At 42.9% G+C, this 20,171-nt stretch overlaps 1 protein-coding gene across 1 annotated transcript in view; it reads left to right on the forward strand.

The window, feature by feature from the left end:
- The first annotated feature begins 10,679 nt into the window (after positions 1-10,679).
- Positions 10,680-20,171, forward strand: part of STAT1 (signal transducer and activator of transcription 1) — a 41,986-nt gene continuing 32,494 nt past the window's right edge. Inside the window, exons 1-5 of the mRNA XM_058711027.1 lie at positions 10,680-10,832; positions 11,129-11,281; positions 16,114-16,242; positions 17,500-17,644; positions 18,913-19,011. Of these exons, the coding sequence (XP_058567010.1) occupies positions 16,115-16,242; positions 17,500-17,644; positions 18,913-19,011 (372 nt within the window). The 5' untranslated portion in view covers positions 10,680-10,832; positions 11,129-11,281; position 16,114. The remainder of the gene's footprint in view (positions 10,833-11,128; positions 11,282-16,113; positions 16,243-17,499; positions 17,645-18,912; positions 19,012-20,171) is intronic.

The following is a 20,171-nucleotide window of genomic DNA, read 5'->3' on the forward strand; positions in this document are numbered from 1 at the left end:
AACATTTCCACCAGAGTCCTCACAAAGAGGATGCTAGAAAAACATGAGTAAGGACATTCTCTGCAACATCCTTAAATACAACAAACAACTCCATGCAGCTTCCTATGTAGGCAGACAGCTCTGTTTAAAATAAATTGGGGGTTGGGGGCAGGGAGGGGCACCCGGGTGGCTCAGTTGGTTAAGTGTCCTACTTGGGTTCAGATCATGATCTCATGGCTCGTGAGTTCAAGCCTCATGTTAGGTTCTGTGCTGATAGCTCAGAGCCTGAAGCCTGCTTCAGATTCTGTGTCTCCTCTCTCTCCCCCACTCCAGCCCTGTCTCTCCCTCTCTCAAGAATAATAAACATTAAAAAAATGTTAATAAAAATAAAAATAAATAAAATAAATCAGGGGGTGCCTAGGTGGCTCAGTCCCACTCTTGATCTCAGCTCAGGTCTTGATCTCAGGGTCGTGAGTTCAAGCCCCACATTGGGCTCCAAGCTGGGTGTGTGAAGCCTACTCAAAAAAAATAAATCAGATCATTTTACCCTCTGTTTATAACCTTCAAATGGTTTCTGGTGCTCTGGATTAGCAGTTCTTACCTGGGGTATTCATGAGTTTGGATGGCAAAAGAGTTTTCACAGACTTCTAACTGAAACTTAGAATTTTCTTCAATTATGAATAAAGGCAACAAACCATAACCCGCACCTTTTTCTCACATTAGAGTTGTTACAATTATCTCGAAATATTTCTTATGCTAAGCACAATTTTGAAATTGTCATCAGACCCACTGCTAGAGCCTATTTAATGCCATTAACAAAGAGGCACTTGTATCACTATATCACAAAGTTGGTTTTAATATTTTGATATCTGCATCTCACTGTGGTTGCTTTTCCATTTAATCTCATGTATTTTCTTTTATTCAACTAAAAATATTATTCTTTGCAGGAGTTCATAGGCTTCATCAGACTGCTGAAGGGGCCGTGGCACAAAAATTTAAGAATCCCAACTCTGGGATGATGACCATAATTCTCAAGGGATCTTTCCAAAGTCATATATTATTTAGTCTCTTCTTAGTCTTCAACTCCTCTCTCATCACCTCCCCCAACAATGGCTTCTCACTCTCCAAAACATACACCCACAAGACTGTTACTCTCCATTTCTTTGATGGCCCAGGTGCTCTCCTGCCTCCCTCCACTGCATCTTCTCAAGTCTCCAACCCCACCTTATCCACCTTGCTACCTGGATAATGTTCATACATCCTGAGGATTCTAGAAAGCCTTCTGCCCCCACACTCCCCATGTGCACATGTGAATGACCCCAGGTCACATCATGCTTCCAGATCCCCCAGCACCATTCCTATCAACCTTGTTGTAAAGGCATATTAGCTGTCCTCTTCATTAGACTCTAAGCAAACTCTCTATGGACAGGGACCAAGAAGGTTTTGTTAACAGTTATATCCCTAAAATCTAGTGTAGTCTCTGCCTCTTAATAAATATTTGTTAATGATTTAATAGTTGAACACATAGAAGACAGTAATTAGTTCCTTTCTTTATATTGCTCCTTGACCTGCCTGCAAGACTAAGCTAGAATTCTCCATACAACCTTCCAAATTCTAAAATTATGGGACAGTCACTAATATTATACTTCAAATTTAGTAACCAAAACATGCTTGCCATTGCTTCCCTCTACTTCACCTCACTCATAACTTCCAAACTCTGTAGAAATGCTCTGGATAAGATTGTCTGATTATCTGCTTATTCTAACTTCTCTTTAATTTAGAAACCTTATACGTACGTGCCTAACATCCCAGACTTCTGTTCATCCATAGATGAACCAAGTGCTCTTGAAATTTCCCCTTTTAACTCTGCCTTCATTAAACTCATTGGCTTTACTACTCCTGGGGAAAGCCCTACACAACACTCTTACATTAGGCTTGACAGTCATCCAGTTAGATGCCTCACAGACTGCTGTCAATGGGAAGAACCCTAGAGGCTGTCTAGACAGGGTGGAGATGAGGGAGAGGTTGATAAGGATGTTGAACAGTGGTGCTCTCATTAAAATCCTTTGGGGAGTTTTTCAGAGTACACATGTCCTTTATTCTCCTCCCCTCAATTCTAGCTCAAGAAGTCTAGAGCCAGTGTTGAGATCTGAATGGTTGAATTAACCTGTGATTCCTGATTCCGGTGTTGGTTGATGGTATTATGCACTCGTTAAAAAATGTATATTATAAAAATACTGAGATTGTGTATCAGGGACTGCCTTTCTCAACTAGAGTTTCCCATCTGAACTATAAGACACAGTAAGTAATTAGCTTGACTATTTTCTCAGTTGACCCAAGGATGGTACGCAGTGCCCTTTGAGGTATATAGGAGAGACAGTAGTTCATACACAGATGCCTCAGAGCATTAGGCTTAATTCTTCCACGGAACCTGGGAGCAGGCAGACTGTCACAGTACAAAGTCCCTCCTGTTGTGAGGAGAGATGAAAACAGACAAATAATAAATGAGAGATTTAATAAGTGCTATGAAGACTAGAGTAACTGGAAGAAGTGGTCAATGAAGGTCTCTCTGGGGAGATATTTGATCTGAGACCTAAAGAATGAGAAGGAGCAAGTTCATAGACGCAGTCAGGAACACAGCATCCTAAAAGAACAGTACCTAAATAAGACCCCTGCTGATAAAATCTTGAGTGCTTGAGGAAAAGAGGGAGGCCACAAGGAGTGGAGCATGGGGAGACATGGAGTGACCGGGGCAACATGGGTAGGAGAGAGGGTTAAGACCAGATCATGTAGGAGTCTGGAGGGAAAGCTGAAGGCTGTGGATTTTATTACAAGTGCTATAGGAAAGAGTGGTGGTATTATTTTTGTTTCTTCATTATACTGAAGTTTTCATTTGTTTCAAGTAAATATATAACAAGGTTTCTACAGAAAAACTCAGCTTCAATTCCTGGACTAGGAGCTTCGTGGTGGTGCAACCTGAGCAGTTGCACAGGGCCAGCACTCGCAAGGGCTCCATGCTTGATTTAATGCCCTACTGTTGGGTCCTGCAAATTGTACAGTCTGCCCTGTCCTTTTTTTTTTTTTTTAATTTTTTGTTAATGTTTATTTTTAAGAGAGAGAAAAATACAGACTGCCAGCAGGGTAGGGGTAGAGAGAGAGGGAGACACAGAATCTGAAGCAGGCTCCAGGCTCTGAGCTGTCAGCACAGAGCCCAATGTGGGGCTTGAACTCAAGAATGGGGAGATCATGACCTGACCTGAAGTCGGTCACTAACCCACTGAGCCACCCAGGCTCCCCAGCCTGTCCTGTCCTTCTAACGGAAAGATAAACGTTCATTCGTGTTGTGGGAATTATGTAAGGAACACTTACTAGTCCCCATGGGGACCGGTGCTCACTCTCCCATGAGACTGGAGTCTATGGTACGGTAAGATGGTCCCTATATCACCCTACGTAGTCATGGCTCTTTGCTGGTGCTGGTGCTGGAGCTCTTCCATTATACTTCTCCCCCACTCCTTCTGGTATAATCACCATAAGGGAAAGGGCGGGTGGGGGGGGGGGGTGCAAGAAAATCCCAGGAGAAAAAGAAAAGCCCCTTTTGCAGATAACTGCAAAGGGACACCTGAAGAGCCAGCCAGCCCTTCAACTTCACCTTCACACCAGCTGGGTGAAGGTCAGAGCTTGGAAAACAGGGTCTGAGTTAGCACGCGTGCAGACTGTGTAGAAAGAAGACAGGGAGGAAAACGGGTCGTCTCCAGGCCAAGGGAAGAATGAAAAGATGCAAGTGGGAAGAGTAAGGTTTCCAGCACCTTCAGGAGTTAGAAAACATTCCCCTCCCTCCTTCCCAAGTTAACGGGCACCGCGGGCACCCCCACCCCCCCGCCTCGGCCTTTCATCTAGTCCAGGACCACTACTGTAAGGACTTTGCCGACCGGAATGGCGTAGGGCAAGTGGCAGGGCTGGTGCTGGCACTAGCGTGCGGATCCCGCCTCCTTCCTCCGGGAGGCTGTGGGAAGGAACCGCTGACCAGGCGACCAGACTGCGGGAAAACCCCGGGCCGCGCCTGCGCACTACTCCCTGAGTCTCTAGACTTTCGCTTTTCGGTTTCCTCCCAATTCTGCTCCTTCTCGCTCCCGGGCCGTTTCCCCGAAAGCACGTGGGGCGGCTCTTCTGAGCAGCCGAGTCCCTCCCGCCGCGCGCCGGGCCGGCTGTTTTGGAAACATTTCAAAGAGCCGGACTACCTGCACCTCCCAGTGTACCGCGTCCTGGGCAGGCATGGGCTGCTCTCCAGAAAGCACAGGACTTCAAAAGCTGTTCACGACGGTGTTTGCATGATGAATGCTCACTATAGACATTTGTAGGGGGAAAAAAAGAAAAATTATATAGTAACCCACCACCCAGAAACTTAAACACTTTCAAATATTTTCCCTCCTTCCTTCTCTCCTTTTTTCCCTTTCTATTTACATGTGTTTACATTTCTACATGTTCTTATAGCAATAGGATAATACCTTCTATGTTTTCTATCCTGCATTAAAAAAAAAATTTTTTTTATGTTTATTTATTTTTGAGAGGGAGATAGAGCACGAGTGGGGGCGGAGCAGAGACCGAGAGGGAGACACAGAATCCGAAAAAGGCTCCATCCAGGCTCTGAGCTGTCAGCACAGAGCCAATGGAGGGCTCTAACTCTGAACGGTGAGATCATGACCCGAGCCTAGGTCGGACACCCAACCGACTAGCCACCCAGGCGTCCCTCTATACTGCATTTTAATTTAATTTTATACGTGGGTATTTTCCAATGTAACTAAATAATCTTTGAAAGCATAACTTTCATATTCTAGCATATGAGTATCAAAAATCCAGAGAATTACTGGGAATTTTAGAAATCTTTTATTTTGAGGGCACCCGGGTGGTTCACCCCATTAAGTATCTGATTTCAGCTCAGGTCATGATCCATGGTTCATGAATTCTAGCCCCACAGAGCCCTGCATCTGTCTCTGAGCTGACAGTGTGGAGCCCACCTCTGATCCTCTGTCTCCTTCTCTCTGCCCCTCCCCCCCGTCTTGAAAATAAACTTTAAAAAAAAGTTTAGAAATCCTTTATTTTAATCCTGTTATATTAACAGATTAACAAATATGGTTTATACCGATGAAGTGTAATTCCTACTGATGAAGTGTAATTCCTACAATTAGATATCTCCGTTACCAACATTACTACAACATTGGAAAAATATGCCTAAAATGCAATATGGTACTATAGATTTTTTTCATCAGATTTATAGTTGCCATTTTGAGACAGGCCAAGACCATAAAGACAAAACACAGAGGGAGTAAGTTTTTCATTGCAGGACAATGGTCCTGCACCACCTGAGAAATCCACTTTCTAATTCGGTAGTAGGATGCTTTGCTTTCCCCCATAAGATCTGTATCCATGATCTATTGCTACGTAACAAACCAAACTATCCCCAAAACTCAGAGGGGAATAAAACAACAACCATTTATCATTGCCTGTGAGTCTTTGGTAGACTGGGCAGTTCTGCTTATCTGGGTCAGATCTCTGATCTTGCTGTCTTACTTGCCTGAGGCCTAAGCCCTGACAGCTGCAGACTCAGTGGTGTTCTGCGTGGGCTTTTGTGCTGCAGCAGGCTAGGCTGACTTGCCTTGGAGGCAGGGCAGGGTTTGTGGAATGGAGTATTGTGAGGCCCCAGAGGCCCAGGCTCAGAATGGCACAATGTCACATCTGCTGTGCAATATTGGTCAAAGCAAGTCACAAGTCAGCCCAGATATGAGGGGTGGGAGAATCATCCCTGCCTCTTGCTGGAAGCAGCTACAGAGTCACATTGCAAATGAGTGCATAAGAGGAAGAGGATCATGTGGCCATTATTGAAAACAATCTACCAAAACATCCTTCCTAATTAATTCTAATGAGAATTATATAACTGATAATATCTTTTTGCCTTGGTTTGTAGGCTGCACTGTATTCTTTATATTACTAGTTATTGTAGATATAATTAAATAAATAGAACTGAGCGACTGGAAATATAAGAAGGGATGAATGAAGAATAGGAATGATGGGGCAGCTGGGTGACTCAGTTGGTCACATGTCTGACTCTTGGTTTTGGCTCAGGTCATGGACTCACAGTCTGTGACTTCGAGGCTTGCATTGAGCTCTGTGCAGAATCTGCTTGGGATTTTTTCTCTCCCTCTCTCTCGGTCCCTCCCCTGCTCATTCATTCTCTCTCTCTCTCTTTCTCTCTCTCTCTCTCTCTCTCAAAATAAATAAATAAGCTTTTTAAAAAATTAGAAAAAAAAGAAGAGGAATGATACTGTCTTGATGACTTCCCCAAGCAAAAATAAATTTGCTTCAAATAGGAGGTTTGGGATGGTTTCTAAAAATCTTTCCACTGTATCATCATGGGAATTTATGAGTTACTACAGTGCTTTCAAAAACTCATCATAAAATGTGGCATCTAGGGGCTCCTGGGTGGCTCAGTCGGTTAAGCGTTGCACTTTGGCTCAGGTCATGATCTCGGTTTGGGGGTTCGAGCCCTGTGTTGGGCTCTGTGCTGACAGCTCAGAGCCTGGAGCCTACTTCAGATTCTGTGTCTTCCTCTCTCTCTGCCCGTCCCCTCTTCACGCTTTGTCTCTTTCTCTCAATCTCAAAAATAAACATTTAAAAATAAAAAAATAATAATAAAATCTGGCATCTGGACTCCTCACCATCTTTGTCCTTTAAATAAATGCCAGTTGAGGGATGGCAAATAATAAGTTTTATCTTACCTGCCATTTCTGATTGATTGCTGTGACTTACCAGATACAACATGGAAAGGTATTCAGAAGCTGGGCACTGGCAGCAAAGAGTACCCTGTCATTTGTTGCCTTTTTTTTTTTTTAAACTCAAATACACGTCTTTGCATTTACTGTTTCAAGTTTTATCCAGTTGGTTTCAGCACAGCAACATTCTACCCCAAGATAATTTAGACTTTTGATTCTGTCATCTGTGAATTAGTCAGTTATTTCAGTGGGGGGAGAGGGAAACTCAGGGGCTTACAACAATGACAACAAACAAACACGTGTTACTCATGGGTATGTGGTTAGGCTAGACCAGTTCTGGTACATTCGGGGGTGGGTGAGGGGGCTCCATGCAGCGTTTCTTCTAGGACTCAACCCGGAGGAGCAGTGGCTGCTTGAGCCTGACATCTCCTAGAGCAGAGAAGGAGCATATAAGCACAAGTCAATCACATGGACCATTCAAAGTCTCAGGTTGGTTGGACTGTGCCTCACATCTGCTTATATTCCACTACTCAGCATGTCAAGGCCAAAGTGAACTGAGGCAAGGAGTGGGAAGGGAAAGAAAAAAAATGAAAATAAGGCAATTTACTGAACATGGTATTAGCTTTTTTATTTTTTTTCCAGATTTGTGTCTTTTGCAAAGTTGACACTGTTGATATAGAGATAGAGTTTCCTAAACTGACTGTTCTAAGGGAGTCATCACACATTTGGGTCTTGTATTTCTGACTCTCTAGTTTTTGTTTGTTTATTTGGTTGGTTTGGTTTATTTGGCTGCTTTTTCATCAGTCGGCATATTAAATAATCACACTTACAAAATACATATAGTTTGCCCTCCAGGAACTTAGAATCTTAGAGGGAATAACACTTGGACACTTCCAAAACCATTATATAGGGAGTGTGTGGTGATTGTCAACATAAATAGAGACACTTATATATCAGGTTATTTCAGAGACAAGATTAATCAGCACAGTCTGAGGTGGTTCCAGAAGGAGAATACAGGATTTCGGCTTAGTTTTAAAAGTTGGGTAAAGATTTCATAAGTAAAGTGACTAAGGGGCAGGACATGCCATTTACTTTGTGCAGTACTCATCAATGGTATGGGCAAAGGGACAGAAACAGGAAAATTAAAACCTTGGATGGGGGGGGGGAAACAGGGAATAGAGTTTAGTTGGGTAAATGGGACAGTGGGGGACAAGACTGGAAAGAAAAGTGAGGACATTCTGTGGAAGATCCAGACTAGTAGACAAAGTTTGTGTTTATCATAAATGCAGTAAGAGCCGTCAAGGCCTTTGAGCATGGATTAAGTGTATCAGTGTGGTTAAAGTTTTAGAGAACTTAATTTGGCAAATATAGTGGAGAAGAAAGGGATGGGAAGAAGGTGGTGTACCTGGTACCTATGGTAACATTCCAGTGCTGAAGTGATGAGAGCTACAGAGTATGGTCAATGATGGCAAAACAAAGGAGGATAAAGGCACAGGGAAGGAGACACCCACAGAACTTGATAATAAGTGCTGACTTCCTAGAGTCACATTTACTCAAACATGGTCTGGGCCCTTCTGCAGGTGAGTAGGAGGGGAAAGCCTTTTTACAGTGGACTGGCACCTCTTTTTACAGAAGGCTGCTACTTTGGTAACAAGGGTCATTGTTATCACAGGTCAGTGAATATGTGACAAGAAGAAGTATATAGATGTGGGAAGAGAAAAATAATAGACACATGTATAAACACATCCCTGGAAAATTATTTAGATACTTTTCCTACCTGAAGTTGCCTTATTATTCCAGTTCCATCTGCTTCAAGGAGTCAATTTATCATATGGGCATACCTTCCAAGATCTAATCTAGGCTGGACTCAGGGATGCCTACCTGGGGGAGTGCCATTTAAGCTGAGTTTTTAGCTAGGACATAAAAGACGAGTTAGCCAGAAAAGAGGATGGGGGAAGGGGATGTTGCCCCAAGTAACTTTCCAAATGGAGAACTGCTGGTGAGAAGGTCCTGAGTTTGGGGAAAGAGCTTGGCATATCTGAAAAACAAAAATGCTGAAGTATGGAAAGGAAAGAGTGGCACAAGATGGGGTTAGAGAAAGTGATAGTGGAACCAGGGCTTTGTACGCTCTATTAAGAATTTTGAATTTATAAGGGGCACCTGGGTCGCTCAGTGGGTTCAGCGTCTGACTCTTGATTTTGGCTCAGGTCATAGTCTCATGGTTCATGAGATTGAGCCCTGCATTGGGCTCTGCGCTGGGTGTGGAACCTGCTTAAGATTCTTTCTCCCTCTCCCTCTCTCTCTGCTCCTCCCTCCACCTCATAGGTGCAGGCACACATGCACGTATGCACTTTCTCCTTCTCAAAATAAATAGACGTTAAAAAGAAGTCATCATGGGATTTTTCAAGTTGGCAAACACGCTCTGCTTTCAAATCCAAAAGAAAATCACTCAAACTGTTCTAGAAGAATGGGTTAAAAGGGAATTAAGAGCAGGGTGCCTGGCTGGCTCAGGTGGTAGGGCATGTGACTCTTGATCTCAGTGTCGTGAGTTCAAGCCCCAGGTTGGGTATAGAGATTACTAAAAAAAAAATGAACTTTTTTTTTTTTTAACGTTTATTTATTTTTGAGACAGAGAGAGACAGAGCATGAACGGGGGAGGGGCAGAGAGAGAGGGAGACACAGAATCGGAAGCAGGCTCCAGGCTCTGGGCCATCAGCCCAGAGCCCGACGCGGGGCTCGAACTCACGGACCGCGAGATCGTGACCTGAGCTGAAGTCGGACACTCAACCGACTGAGCCACCCAGACGCCCCAAAAATGAACTTTTAAAAAAGGGTGGAATTAAGAGCTTCAGTGAAGCAGCCATTTGGGAATCTACCGCAATAATCCAAATGAGAAAAAAGTGCAGATGGTATAAGAGTTGTAAAGAAGTTGATGAGACTTGAGGAATGTTTAACAGGAAGAATCAGCAAGGCTGGAGGACCAGGTGTGGGGGGTGAGGGAGAAGGCAATGTCAGAGATGACTCCTAGCTCTCTGCTCTCTGACACATGCTAACTCTAGGTAAAAAAAAAAAAAAAAAAAAAAAAAAAAAAAAAAAAAAAAAAAGGAGGTGGCAGTTTTGAAGAGAAAGATGATGAGTTGGTTCTGAATAGAACTAGTTTGCAGAGTTTACTAGACATCCATGTGTTAAGTCCAGTGAAGACTATACACATGTGTGAAACTTACAGGAGAGGTGTGGACAGAATCCACATGTAGAAGCCCTTCACATCTAGAGGGAAACTGAAGTTGTGGGTGAGATCATCACTGACAGTGTGAGAAATGTAGGTAAAGCTAACCAACATCTGGACCCTGACATTTAACACTGACCGGTTTGGCAGTGGAGTGAAGCACAGATGAAGAAGTGTGCCTGAGAGGTGGGAAGAAACAAGCAGGATGTCGTTGCATGGCCATGGAGAAAATGTTGAGAAATGGAGACGCCAACTGTTTCTGAGTGGTCCAGTAAGGTGAGGACAGAAAAAGCGCCGCCCCCCCCCCCCCCCGCCCCCGGGCTCAACAACACGCAGGTCAGCTGCTAAACTTTCTAAACTTTGCTTCTAGAAAGACAACGTCCCCACCTGTGTCCTTTGTCTTGGGTTCAAGTTTGGGCCTCTGCAAATACAGACTTCCTTTTACTTGTTCTCTAAAATGTTTAGAGGTAACCGGCAGTCCGCCGAGTTGCAACACACAGGGGAAGCTTCACGTCACCAACCCCCACCGCGGGGCTCGGCTCAAAGACTAGGGAAGGACCTCGCGGGCTGGCAGAGCGGCGGCTCCGGAGGGGAGAGAGCCCGCCCGCGGAACAGCCACGTCCGATTGGCGGATTGCAGCAGCCTCTCGGTGATTGGCGGAAGCGGAAGAAGGCGGAGCGCCGGGTGCAGTCTTTTCTCCCAGCTGGTACTTTCGTTTTCCTGCGCGGAGTCTGCGGAGTGGCTCCGCCGGACCCGGGACGTCTCCCGTTAGACCCCAGACCCAGTAGAGGTGACCCGGGAGCCCGGGAAAGGCAGCACTGCTGCGCCTCCGCCCACTGCTGCCCGACCCAGCGCTCAGAGTGAGTAGGCATGAGGTTCCGGGTGCCGGGGTGTGATATGCCAGGACCGCCCTGTCGGGGCCTGGTAGCCGGACGGAGAGGACGGGCTTCGCAGGTGAATCCGTCATCCCGGAAAGAATGCGTACCCACTATCACAGGTGTTCTTGGTGACAACTCGATTGTTCCTGGCAGTCGTGCTCTGGCAGTAAAGATGTCTTCTGAAATAGAATTTTCCCACATAAAACACTACATTTCCCCTCCACCTTTTCCTCCTTCCCGCCCCTTTCCACCACAGTCATCTTTTCTTCTTTTCACAGAAAAGTTTTCATTTGCCGCGTGCCATCCTTGGAGAGCTGTCTAGGTTAGACGCTCACATCCTGTGCATGCAAACCCAACAGTCTTGGCACCTGACGTGAATAGCTGCTGTTTGGGTTGGATCCTTAGCCCCTTGCTGGGACACAAGGTGACAGGTCAGTAATTGTTCATGGAAGCAAATGAATGAGCGCATAATTTTGGAAATTTAATTCTGATTCTATGTTTAATTTTTTTTAATGTTTATTTTTGGGAGAGAGACTAACACACACAGAGTGCGAGTGGGAGAGGATCAGAGGGAGAGGGAAACACAGAATCTGAAGCAGGCTCCAAGCTCTGAGCTGTCAGCACAGAGCCCGACGCAGGCTCCAACTCACTAACGGTGAGATCAGACCTGAGCCCAAGTCAGTTGCCCAAGGGACTGAGGCACCCAGGCACCCCTGCATCTGTGTTTGAAGATGAAGGAATGTAGGGACGCCGGAGGCTTAATCGGTTAAGCGTTAATTAAGTTTTGGACTTCAGCTTAGGTCACAGTCTCCTGGTTTGTGAGTTCGGGCCCTGCGTTGGGCTCTGTGCTGACAGCTCAGAGCCTGGAGCCTGCTTCAGATTCTGTGTCTCCCTCTCTTCTCTGTCCCTCCCCTGCTCGCACTCTGTCTCGATCTCTCTCTCAAAAATAAATAAACTTAAAAAAATATTTTTAAAAAAGATGAAGGAACTTAATGTCTTTCAGGAATATAAAAGTTCCTGCAAACCCCCATATTAGTCTTTGAAAAAATTGTGTCTAATACTGAAGAGTTTGTGTGTATGTGTGTGTGTGTGTGTGTGTGTGTATATATATATGCATATATATATGTGTGTGTATATATGTGTATATATATATATATATATGTATATATTGACTGCGTTGGATATTGTTTGTGTGAGTTGGAGAGGTTGTTTTTATGGGACAGAAATAAGATGAGCCTCCAGCACAATCCAGTATGCTACCGCTGCTTAATGAGGATGCAGAACTCAAACTTGGTGACGTATAATATGTTTGGCCCTTTACTTTCTAATTCACTATGAAATATACCAGATTTTAATTCAAACTTAGTACATACTGTCTGCAGGACACCGTCCAATGTACAGAGAATGCTTAAACAAAAAGAGCGTAAGAAGACATGGTCCCAGCAACTCTGAAACTTACATTATGCAGGGGAGAAATCATAGAGGTTAATAAGGAACTGATGGTCTAATAGAGGGTACAGAATGCGGTGAGGCACAAGTCAAAGAAAGCTGTCTCTGGATGGGTCTTAACTTTAGGAAGAGGGGGCACCATATCTACCTTTGAATGCCGGTAGGATTTAGAGAGGCAGAACTTTGTGGGGAGGCTGTTTTCAAGGGTGAGTGACAGCTGGAGCAAAGTAAAAATGGTGGGCATAGCCAAAACACTATAGAGAATTTGGTGAATGATTTGCTCTGTTAATGGATGAAAATAGGGTAAGGGTGCAAATCAGCCTAGGAATGGGCAAACTAGAAGTTTTGAGCAAGACAGGGATGTGGTCTATGTGTACAGCAGGAGGCTGGATTGAAAGATAGTGTTGGAGTGTTTTGTTTTGTTTTGTTTTGTTTTAGCATAGACAATCTTTATTGGCAGATGTTAAGAGTGCAAAATGGTGGGGCATCTGGGTGGCTCAGTCAGTTAAGCGTCCAACTTCAGCTCAGGTCATGATCTCACAGTTTGTGAGTTCAAGACCCGCGTCGGGCTGTGTGCTGACAACTCAGAGCCTGGAGCCTGCTTCAGATGCTGTGTTTCTCTCTCTGCCCCTCTCCTGCTTGCGCTCTCAAAAATAAAATAAACATTAAAAAAATTGAGAGTGCAAAATGGTGACAAATCCAAAGGGATGGGAAAGGAGGTGGGGCGTGGTTCCCCTTTGTCCAAGTGAGGACCCTATAATCAGGCCAATGGGCTGGGAGCACTTGACTGTGGCCACTTTGGGTCCAGCACCTTTCAAAGAACAAGCTCCTAGACAGGAGGTTCATCACAGAACACGGGAAGGGAACAACACCCCAGAAGAGGCATGGGCTATGTCCCACACCCTGGTAGCCTAGCTCCTGCCCACCGCACAGCTTGACAGCTTGGGGTAGGGGTGTTTGGGGACTGGGCTAAACTTATCCCTCTGCAAACCCAGGTATCTTCCTCCTGCCTCATTCCCCCCCCCTCCACCACATCCCGCCCCCCCCCCCCCACACACAGTGATTAGCCAGGTTGGATGGCCTAACAGGGCCCAGCCCAACCCAAAGTGAATAGTTCACATAATATACCATATTTTAGCCATTGTGTGGGTTGCAGGCCTTTGGAGACTGCAGGGATCACTGTGGGCTGACCCTAGCCAAACAACCCTTTCTAGGCCACAGAAATCAACCCAAGGTCTTGAGACTATAGAGGGGGAGTCAGCCTAACATTGGAATTTGAGCCAGGTACCTGGGGGATGATCATGTCACTCCTTGCGTTGGTTACAGGTTTTGTGAGAAGATGATATGGCTTCTAGATTTGTTAACGTGAATTTGTTAATTGCCTGTTCCATGCCAGGTGCTGTGTCTGTATGAGTTCATCCAGTCTTAACAACCACACCGTTGATAGGGAAGTGAGTTTCCTGAGGTCATGCATGTAATAAGAGGTGCTGTACCCCCTCTGGCTGACGCTCTGGCCAGCCTATTTACTTTAGGCATATACTTATTAAACACCTTGCAGGATGGGAGAGAGCCACAGATTTGGAATCTCCCACTCAGGTAAAATTAATTTGAAGTGAAAAATCAAATTCCTATAGCAGGTGTGCCAAAAGGGTAGGTTTGTGTCCATTTCTACTGGGATTTGTGAAGGTAACTAGCTTTATAGTCCCACCATATCCTTACTTTTCTTTGGAAGGAAATTCGTGGAGTAGACATGACTTCATGCCTGCACATGTGTGCTGGCCAGCCAGGACTCGTGACTCTTCCATACCCTGCTTAAAAATCCAGACCCTTCCTCAGAGGCCTGGGAAGACAAGATTCATATATACCCACTCTGCATATTGCCAGCTGTGCACTAATCCTAAATTACGCTGTGGTAATGAGAGGCTCTTTGTTTTCCTCATAGATGTGAGGACTTCCTTAAATCAGGTTTTTGTTTTCATTTCCTTAGAACTGCTGTGCAAAAACTGACTCACAGTTATCCAAATAGGTAGTATTACTTTATCGTTTGAAATTATATTTCACAATGTTGTTTCAGTCTTTAAAAATTATTACTGAGCGGCGCCTGGGTGGCTCAGTGGTTAAGGGTCTGACTTTGGCTCAGGTCATGATCTCGCAGTTTGTGAGTTTGAGCCCCGTGTCAGGCTCTGTGCTGACGGCTCGGAGCCTGAGGCCTGCTTCAGATTCTGCGTCTCCCTCTGTCTCTGCCCGTCCCATGCTTACAATCTGTGTCTCTCTCTCAATATAAATAAATATTTTTAAAAATTAATTTTAAAAAAAGCATAGGGATAAAGCCCTTTGATTAAAAACAATAAAAAGGGGCGCCTGGGTGGCTCAGTCGGTTAAGCGGCCGACTTCGGCTCAGGTCATGATCTCACGGTCCGTGAGTTCGAGCCCCGCATCGGGCTCTGTGCTGACAGCTCAGAGCCTGGAGCCCGTTTCAGATTCTATGTCTCCCTCTCTGACCCTCCTCTGCTCATGCTCTGTCTCTGTCTCAAAAATAAATAAACGTTTAAAAAAAAAAAATTAAAAAAAAAAACAACAATAAAAAATGAATAAAAATAAAAATTATTACTGAGATTAAGAGTTGTGCCAGTTTTATTGTTTGTAGTAGGCCAAAAAGAAAATATATCTTTTTTAAAAAGTAGAAGACAAAAATAATTCATTTTACCATATGAATCACAAAATATAAAATACCAGTTTAAAACTCTTTGAGTTAAATTATAAATGTACTGTATTTTTAAGAGGACAGCTTGTGGAAAGTTCTTATGATTTGTCCTAAAGCAAATGTAATTAAATAATGTTTTCCATGTTTTATTTGATAAAAGTACAGATTCATTTTGAAGGCATATTATATACCCAGCACTATTCTGGAGATATAGTGGTGAACAATCCACCCACCTTCCAATTTCTTTCCTTTGTGTGGGGAAAACAGACAGTAATCAAAATAAAAAAGACAACAGGGGCACCTGGGTGGCTCTGTCGGTTAAGCATCTGACTCTTGATTTGAACTCAGGTCATGATCTCACGGTTTGTGAGACTGAGCTCTGGGGTTGCGCTCTGCACTGAGAGTGCAGAGCCTGCTTGGGATTCTCTCTCCCTTTCCTTTCCATCTCTCTCTACCCCTCTCCCGCTTGCTCACACATATGCATGCTCTCTCTTTCTCTCTCAAATAAACATTAAAAAAATATGTATGCATATGGTAGGTTAGATGGTGGTAAGTGCTATGGAGAAAAATGCATCAGGGCAGAGGGATAGTATTCTACTAAGTGAGAGGTGATGTCAGTTTAAAAAAGGTGTCCAGAAAAGGTTTCCCTTTTATGTTGACATTTGAGCAAAGGCCTGAAGATGTGTTTTCTGGAGAAGAAAAAAAATATGAACTCCCAAACCTCAGTAAAAAACAGGTTTCAGAAAATAAGCACCATTTAAATAATATATTTCAGAGACAAATTATGTTTTGGGTTAAGATATTTAAAGAAGCAGAGGTGCCTGGGTGGCTCAGTCGGTTGAGCGTCTGACTCTTGGTTTTGGCTCAGGTCATGATCTCATGGTTTCATGAGTTCGGGCCCCACGTTGGGCTCTGTACCAGGGGTGCAGAGCCTGCTTGGGATTGTCTCTGTCTCCCTCTCTTTCTGATCCTCCCCCACTCACACTGTCTCTGTCTCTCTCAAAATAAATAAACTTAAAAAAAATATATATTTAAGAAAGCATAACGCTAGATGTGCTTTCTTTGGAACTATGGTCTTCCATTCATGACCTGTGTTCTGTTCCCTTATAGGATGTCTCAGTGGTATGAACTTCAACAGCTTGACTCCAAATTCCTGGAACAGGTTCACCAGCTCTATGATGACAGTTTTCCCATGGAAATCAGACAGTACCTAGCACAGTGGCTAGAAAAGCAAGACTGGTAAGAAAAGCCCACTTGAAGTTTTTCTATGCTTTTAAAATAATTTGTTGATTAAGTGACTTGGAAAAACATTGACTAAAAGATGAATCACACTGTGACCTTTGGGACTATCTGTTGCAGAAAAATGTATTGGTTTGAAAAATGGCATGTGTCTCTACAAAGCTAAATTCGTTAGTCATTAAGTACTTTTATGCTGTTTTGTCCATTTAATTATGATGCATACTCCTAAGTGCTTTGGACAAGTTAGATAATGCTGAAACCAATTATTTTCCACATTAGGATCCAAGCTATAGAAAGAAGAAGTTAAAAGAAATAATTATAGCCCAATTATGGTAAAACATTGATTAGAAATATGAAGAAAGTAATAAAATTAGGGGGATATCCCTAAAAACTGATACGTGGTTTTTTTTTAAAATTTTACCGTTTGTTGATTGCAAAAATTTTAAATGTTTTAAAAGTATTCACAATATGGAGTGAAGGCCCCTTTTGTCTTTTTTCCTCCAGAGATTAGCATTAAGAGTTTTGTGCACAATCTAGAGTTCTAGAATTTTTCAAGCTAATTGTGCATAATATATTGTATATGGATGCCTGGGTGACTCATTTGGTTAAGTGTCTGACTCGACTTCTGCTCAGGTCATGCTCTCATGGTGTGAGATTGGTGGTGAGATCGAGCCCTGCATTAGGCTCCACACTGGGCTTGGAGCATCATTGAGAGTCTCTCTTCCTTTGCCCCTCTCCCTGCTCATGCTTTCTCTCTCTCCCTGCTCATGCTTTCTCTCTCTCCCTCAAAGAAGGAAGGAAGGAAGGAAGGAAGGAAGGAAGGAAGGAAGGAAGGAAGGAAGGAAAGAAAGAAAGGAAAAGAAAGGAAAAGAAAAGAAAAGAAAAAAAAATTAGAGGTGCCTGAGTGGCTCAGTCAGTTAAGCATCTGACTTCCACAGTTCATGAGTTCAAGCCCTGCATGAAGCTCTCTGCTCAGTGCAGAGCCCGCTTCAGATCTTCTGTCTCCCTCTCTCTATGCACCCCCTCACTTGTGCACACATGCACGTGCTCTCTCTCTCTCAAAATAAACATTAAGCAAATCTAAAAAAAATAAAAATTGTACAAACTGCTGTTCTGAAAGCAACATCAGTCTTAAAAGAAGGAGGAAAACCTGAGAACACACTTAAAATTTGTTTTTTTTTAATAAGGAAAGTAGTGTTTATTTTGTACGTTTAAAGTAGTTTCTAAAATGAAATGTATAAATTTCAAATCTCCTAGGGAGCATGCTGCTAATGATGTTTCATTTGCCACCATCCGTTTTCATGACCTCCTATCACAGCTGGATGATCAGTACAGTCGCTTTTCTTTGGAAAATAATTTTTTGTTGCAGCATAACATAAGGAAAAGCAAGCGTAATCTTCAGGTATGACCTGGATTTTGTGTTTCAGTCAAAATGTTCCCAGGCTCATGTAACAGTTTATTGAGCATGCACTCGTTGGTATTTTTAAAAGTTACAGAGACTGTAAATAAACTACCTTTATATGGCTAATAATTTTATAGCATAAGCAAAGTAAAATACGAATTCATTTAGTAAACATGTAAGGAATTTTCAGGTTTAAGTGTATCACCTGTTAGGCATCAATTCTGAGAGAAATGTGATGCTGTAACCTTGTTTTGCTAGAAATTGTTGAAATTTAAGCCTAAGAAAAAGGGTTACATTTTAAAAGCAGTGGGCTATAGAAACATGTCAAAGCTCCAAGGAGATTTAGTGATGAGTCCAGTCTGAGTCCTTGGTATACAGATGAAGAATAAGTTCGGAAAGGTTTGATAACCCTGAGGCCTGATACTGAGTTGGTGAATTAGAACTAGGAGTCCACCTTTCCTTGCTTTTGGAGGAATTACCTTCCCACGGAAGAGAAAGTCGAAGAGAGTCCCAGGCAGGAGAGAATGGGCTACAAAGTTTTAGGATTTTTTCAAAAGTATTCCCAGTATCCCCTAAGCCTGGCTACCATATTTATTTCTATATTAATGAAACTTTTCTGTTTCAATGGAGGTGAAAGCTAGCATTTTCTTGTTTCATACCATGTCACCAAACTCTTCAACTTAGGTAATTAGGAGCTTTTTCTTTTTTGTGTGAATGTATCTATGATTTTATAATCATCTGACAGGGGGAAGTCAGATTAAGTTTATAGAAATTTGATCTCCTATAGACTTGGCTTGAACATGCCTGTTACAAAGAGCTGTGATTGCCAGTATTTTGTAAACTGGCTTTGACAAAGAAATACAAAAACTGAAAAGAGTATCTTTAATCTAATTCAAAGCAGAGACCAGTAGATACATTAGTTGAGAAATACCATGGATAATTTCTGTACCATTTACATGGTCTCAAGATCCTAACAGAACATAATTGGTCTCAAGAACAACAGAAATTAAAGTAAAAATATTATAGGAACCATGTATGAAAATACTTGAATTTTTAATCAAGAAATAATTTATGTATCTGCACTGATTGGAAGTTTTTGTCGTAATTTGTAAAAAGAATATTTAGACTTTACCAAAAATAGCTTGTATAGAATTTAATAAATACAAGATGAGGCTTCTCAGTGAATAGGAGTGAATTCAATTTATAATATACAATGGCTTAAACATTCTGAAATTTAGTTTGTTTTTATTCTAACAACGGATATCTAGGATAATTTTCAGGAAGACCCAATACAGATGTCTATGATTATCTATAACTGTCTGAAGGAAGAAAGGAAGATCCTGGAAAATGCCCAGAGATTCAATCAGGTACTTTTTTTTCTAATTGAACACTAAAGATTATAGTAAAGTAAAAATTCATTCATTTATCCAACAAATATTATCAACACCCTGTTCAAGGCAATGTTGTATAGTTCTCTGATTTTATGGCCCCAAAGAATGGTAAAAACCAGATATAGAGATTTTATAGATCCAGGCTTTAAGAAAGCACCATATCTAATAGAAGTCATTCTGGTGAGGGAGAGAGGTAATATGTAAACAAAATACTTTCAGATAGTAATAATTATGCGGATACCAAAGCAAGATACTGTGATACAATAATGGAGTATTTGGAGGATGGGGTTGTTTCTTTAAATCAGGGTCCAGAAGCTTCTCTGAGACAAGGGGCAGGGACGGAAGCCGGCAGACAGAGGGCTCTTGCAGCAGTCCAAGGGAGAGAGGGCAGAAGTGTACTCGGGAAAGGTGCAGTCAGTAGAGGTGGGAAGAAAAGGACAGATTATGCTTTGGACATGGTACCAACGGGGCTTACAGTGAAGGATCAAATATGGGAGTGAGGGAAAGTGAAAAAAAGATGACTTCATGGTTTATGACTTGAGTCACTTGGAGATACTGTTTATTGAGTTAGGGAAGAAGGAAAGGACTGGAGTAGGACTTTTATAGGACATAGTATGTATTGGAGAAGAACAGGTTGATGGGAGAATCAAGAGCTTTGTTTTAAATAGGACTGAGTTACCTCTTAAATACATAAGACATCCAAACAGGAAACGAGTCAGAGTTGTTTTAGTTCCAAGACTTTTCATCATGGTTTTGCTAATACTAATACAAATCTTCCCATCAGTCAGCGTTCAGATTTTTTAAATTGCCATGGCATCTGTTCATTCCTTTCTTGAGTGAGTGATGGAGTGGTGAGAACAACCCAGAAGGCAGACAGTTGTGAAACCACCGGATGGGTTGTTCTGGTTAAGACCCTTCCAATGTGAGGCTGGGGTGGAGGGGCAGGGCGGTGGAGAATGCGAGAGTATTAGAATTTAAGTAGTGGTGGTGAATGCCATTCTGCATTCGCTTTCTGGGCATTTGACCCCAGTGCTTGTGAATCTGCTGCTTTCCTGGGCATTTAGTTCCTGCCTCCTCATCACATTGAAAGCACCTTGCTGCACTAAGCATTTAAAGATATTTATTTGTTCTCAACT

This window comes from Neofelis nebulosa, chromosome 2, assembly GCF_028018385.1.
Source record: "Neofelis nebulosa isolate mNeoNeb1 chromosome 2, mNeoNeb1.pri, whole genome shotgun sequence".
Classification (NCBI taxonomy): Eukaryota; Metazoa; Chordata; class Mammalia; order Carnivora; family Felidae; genus Neofelis; species Neofelis nebulosa.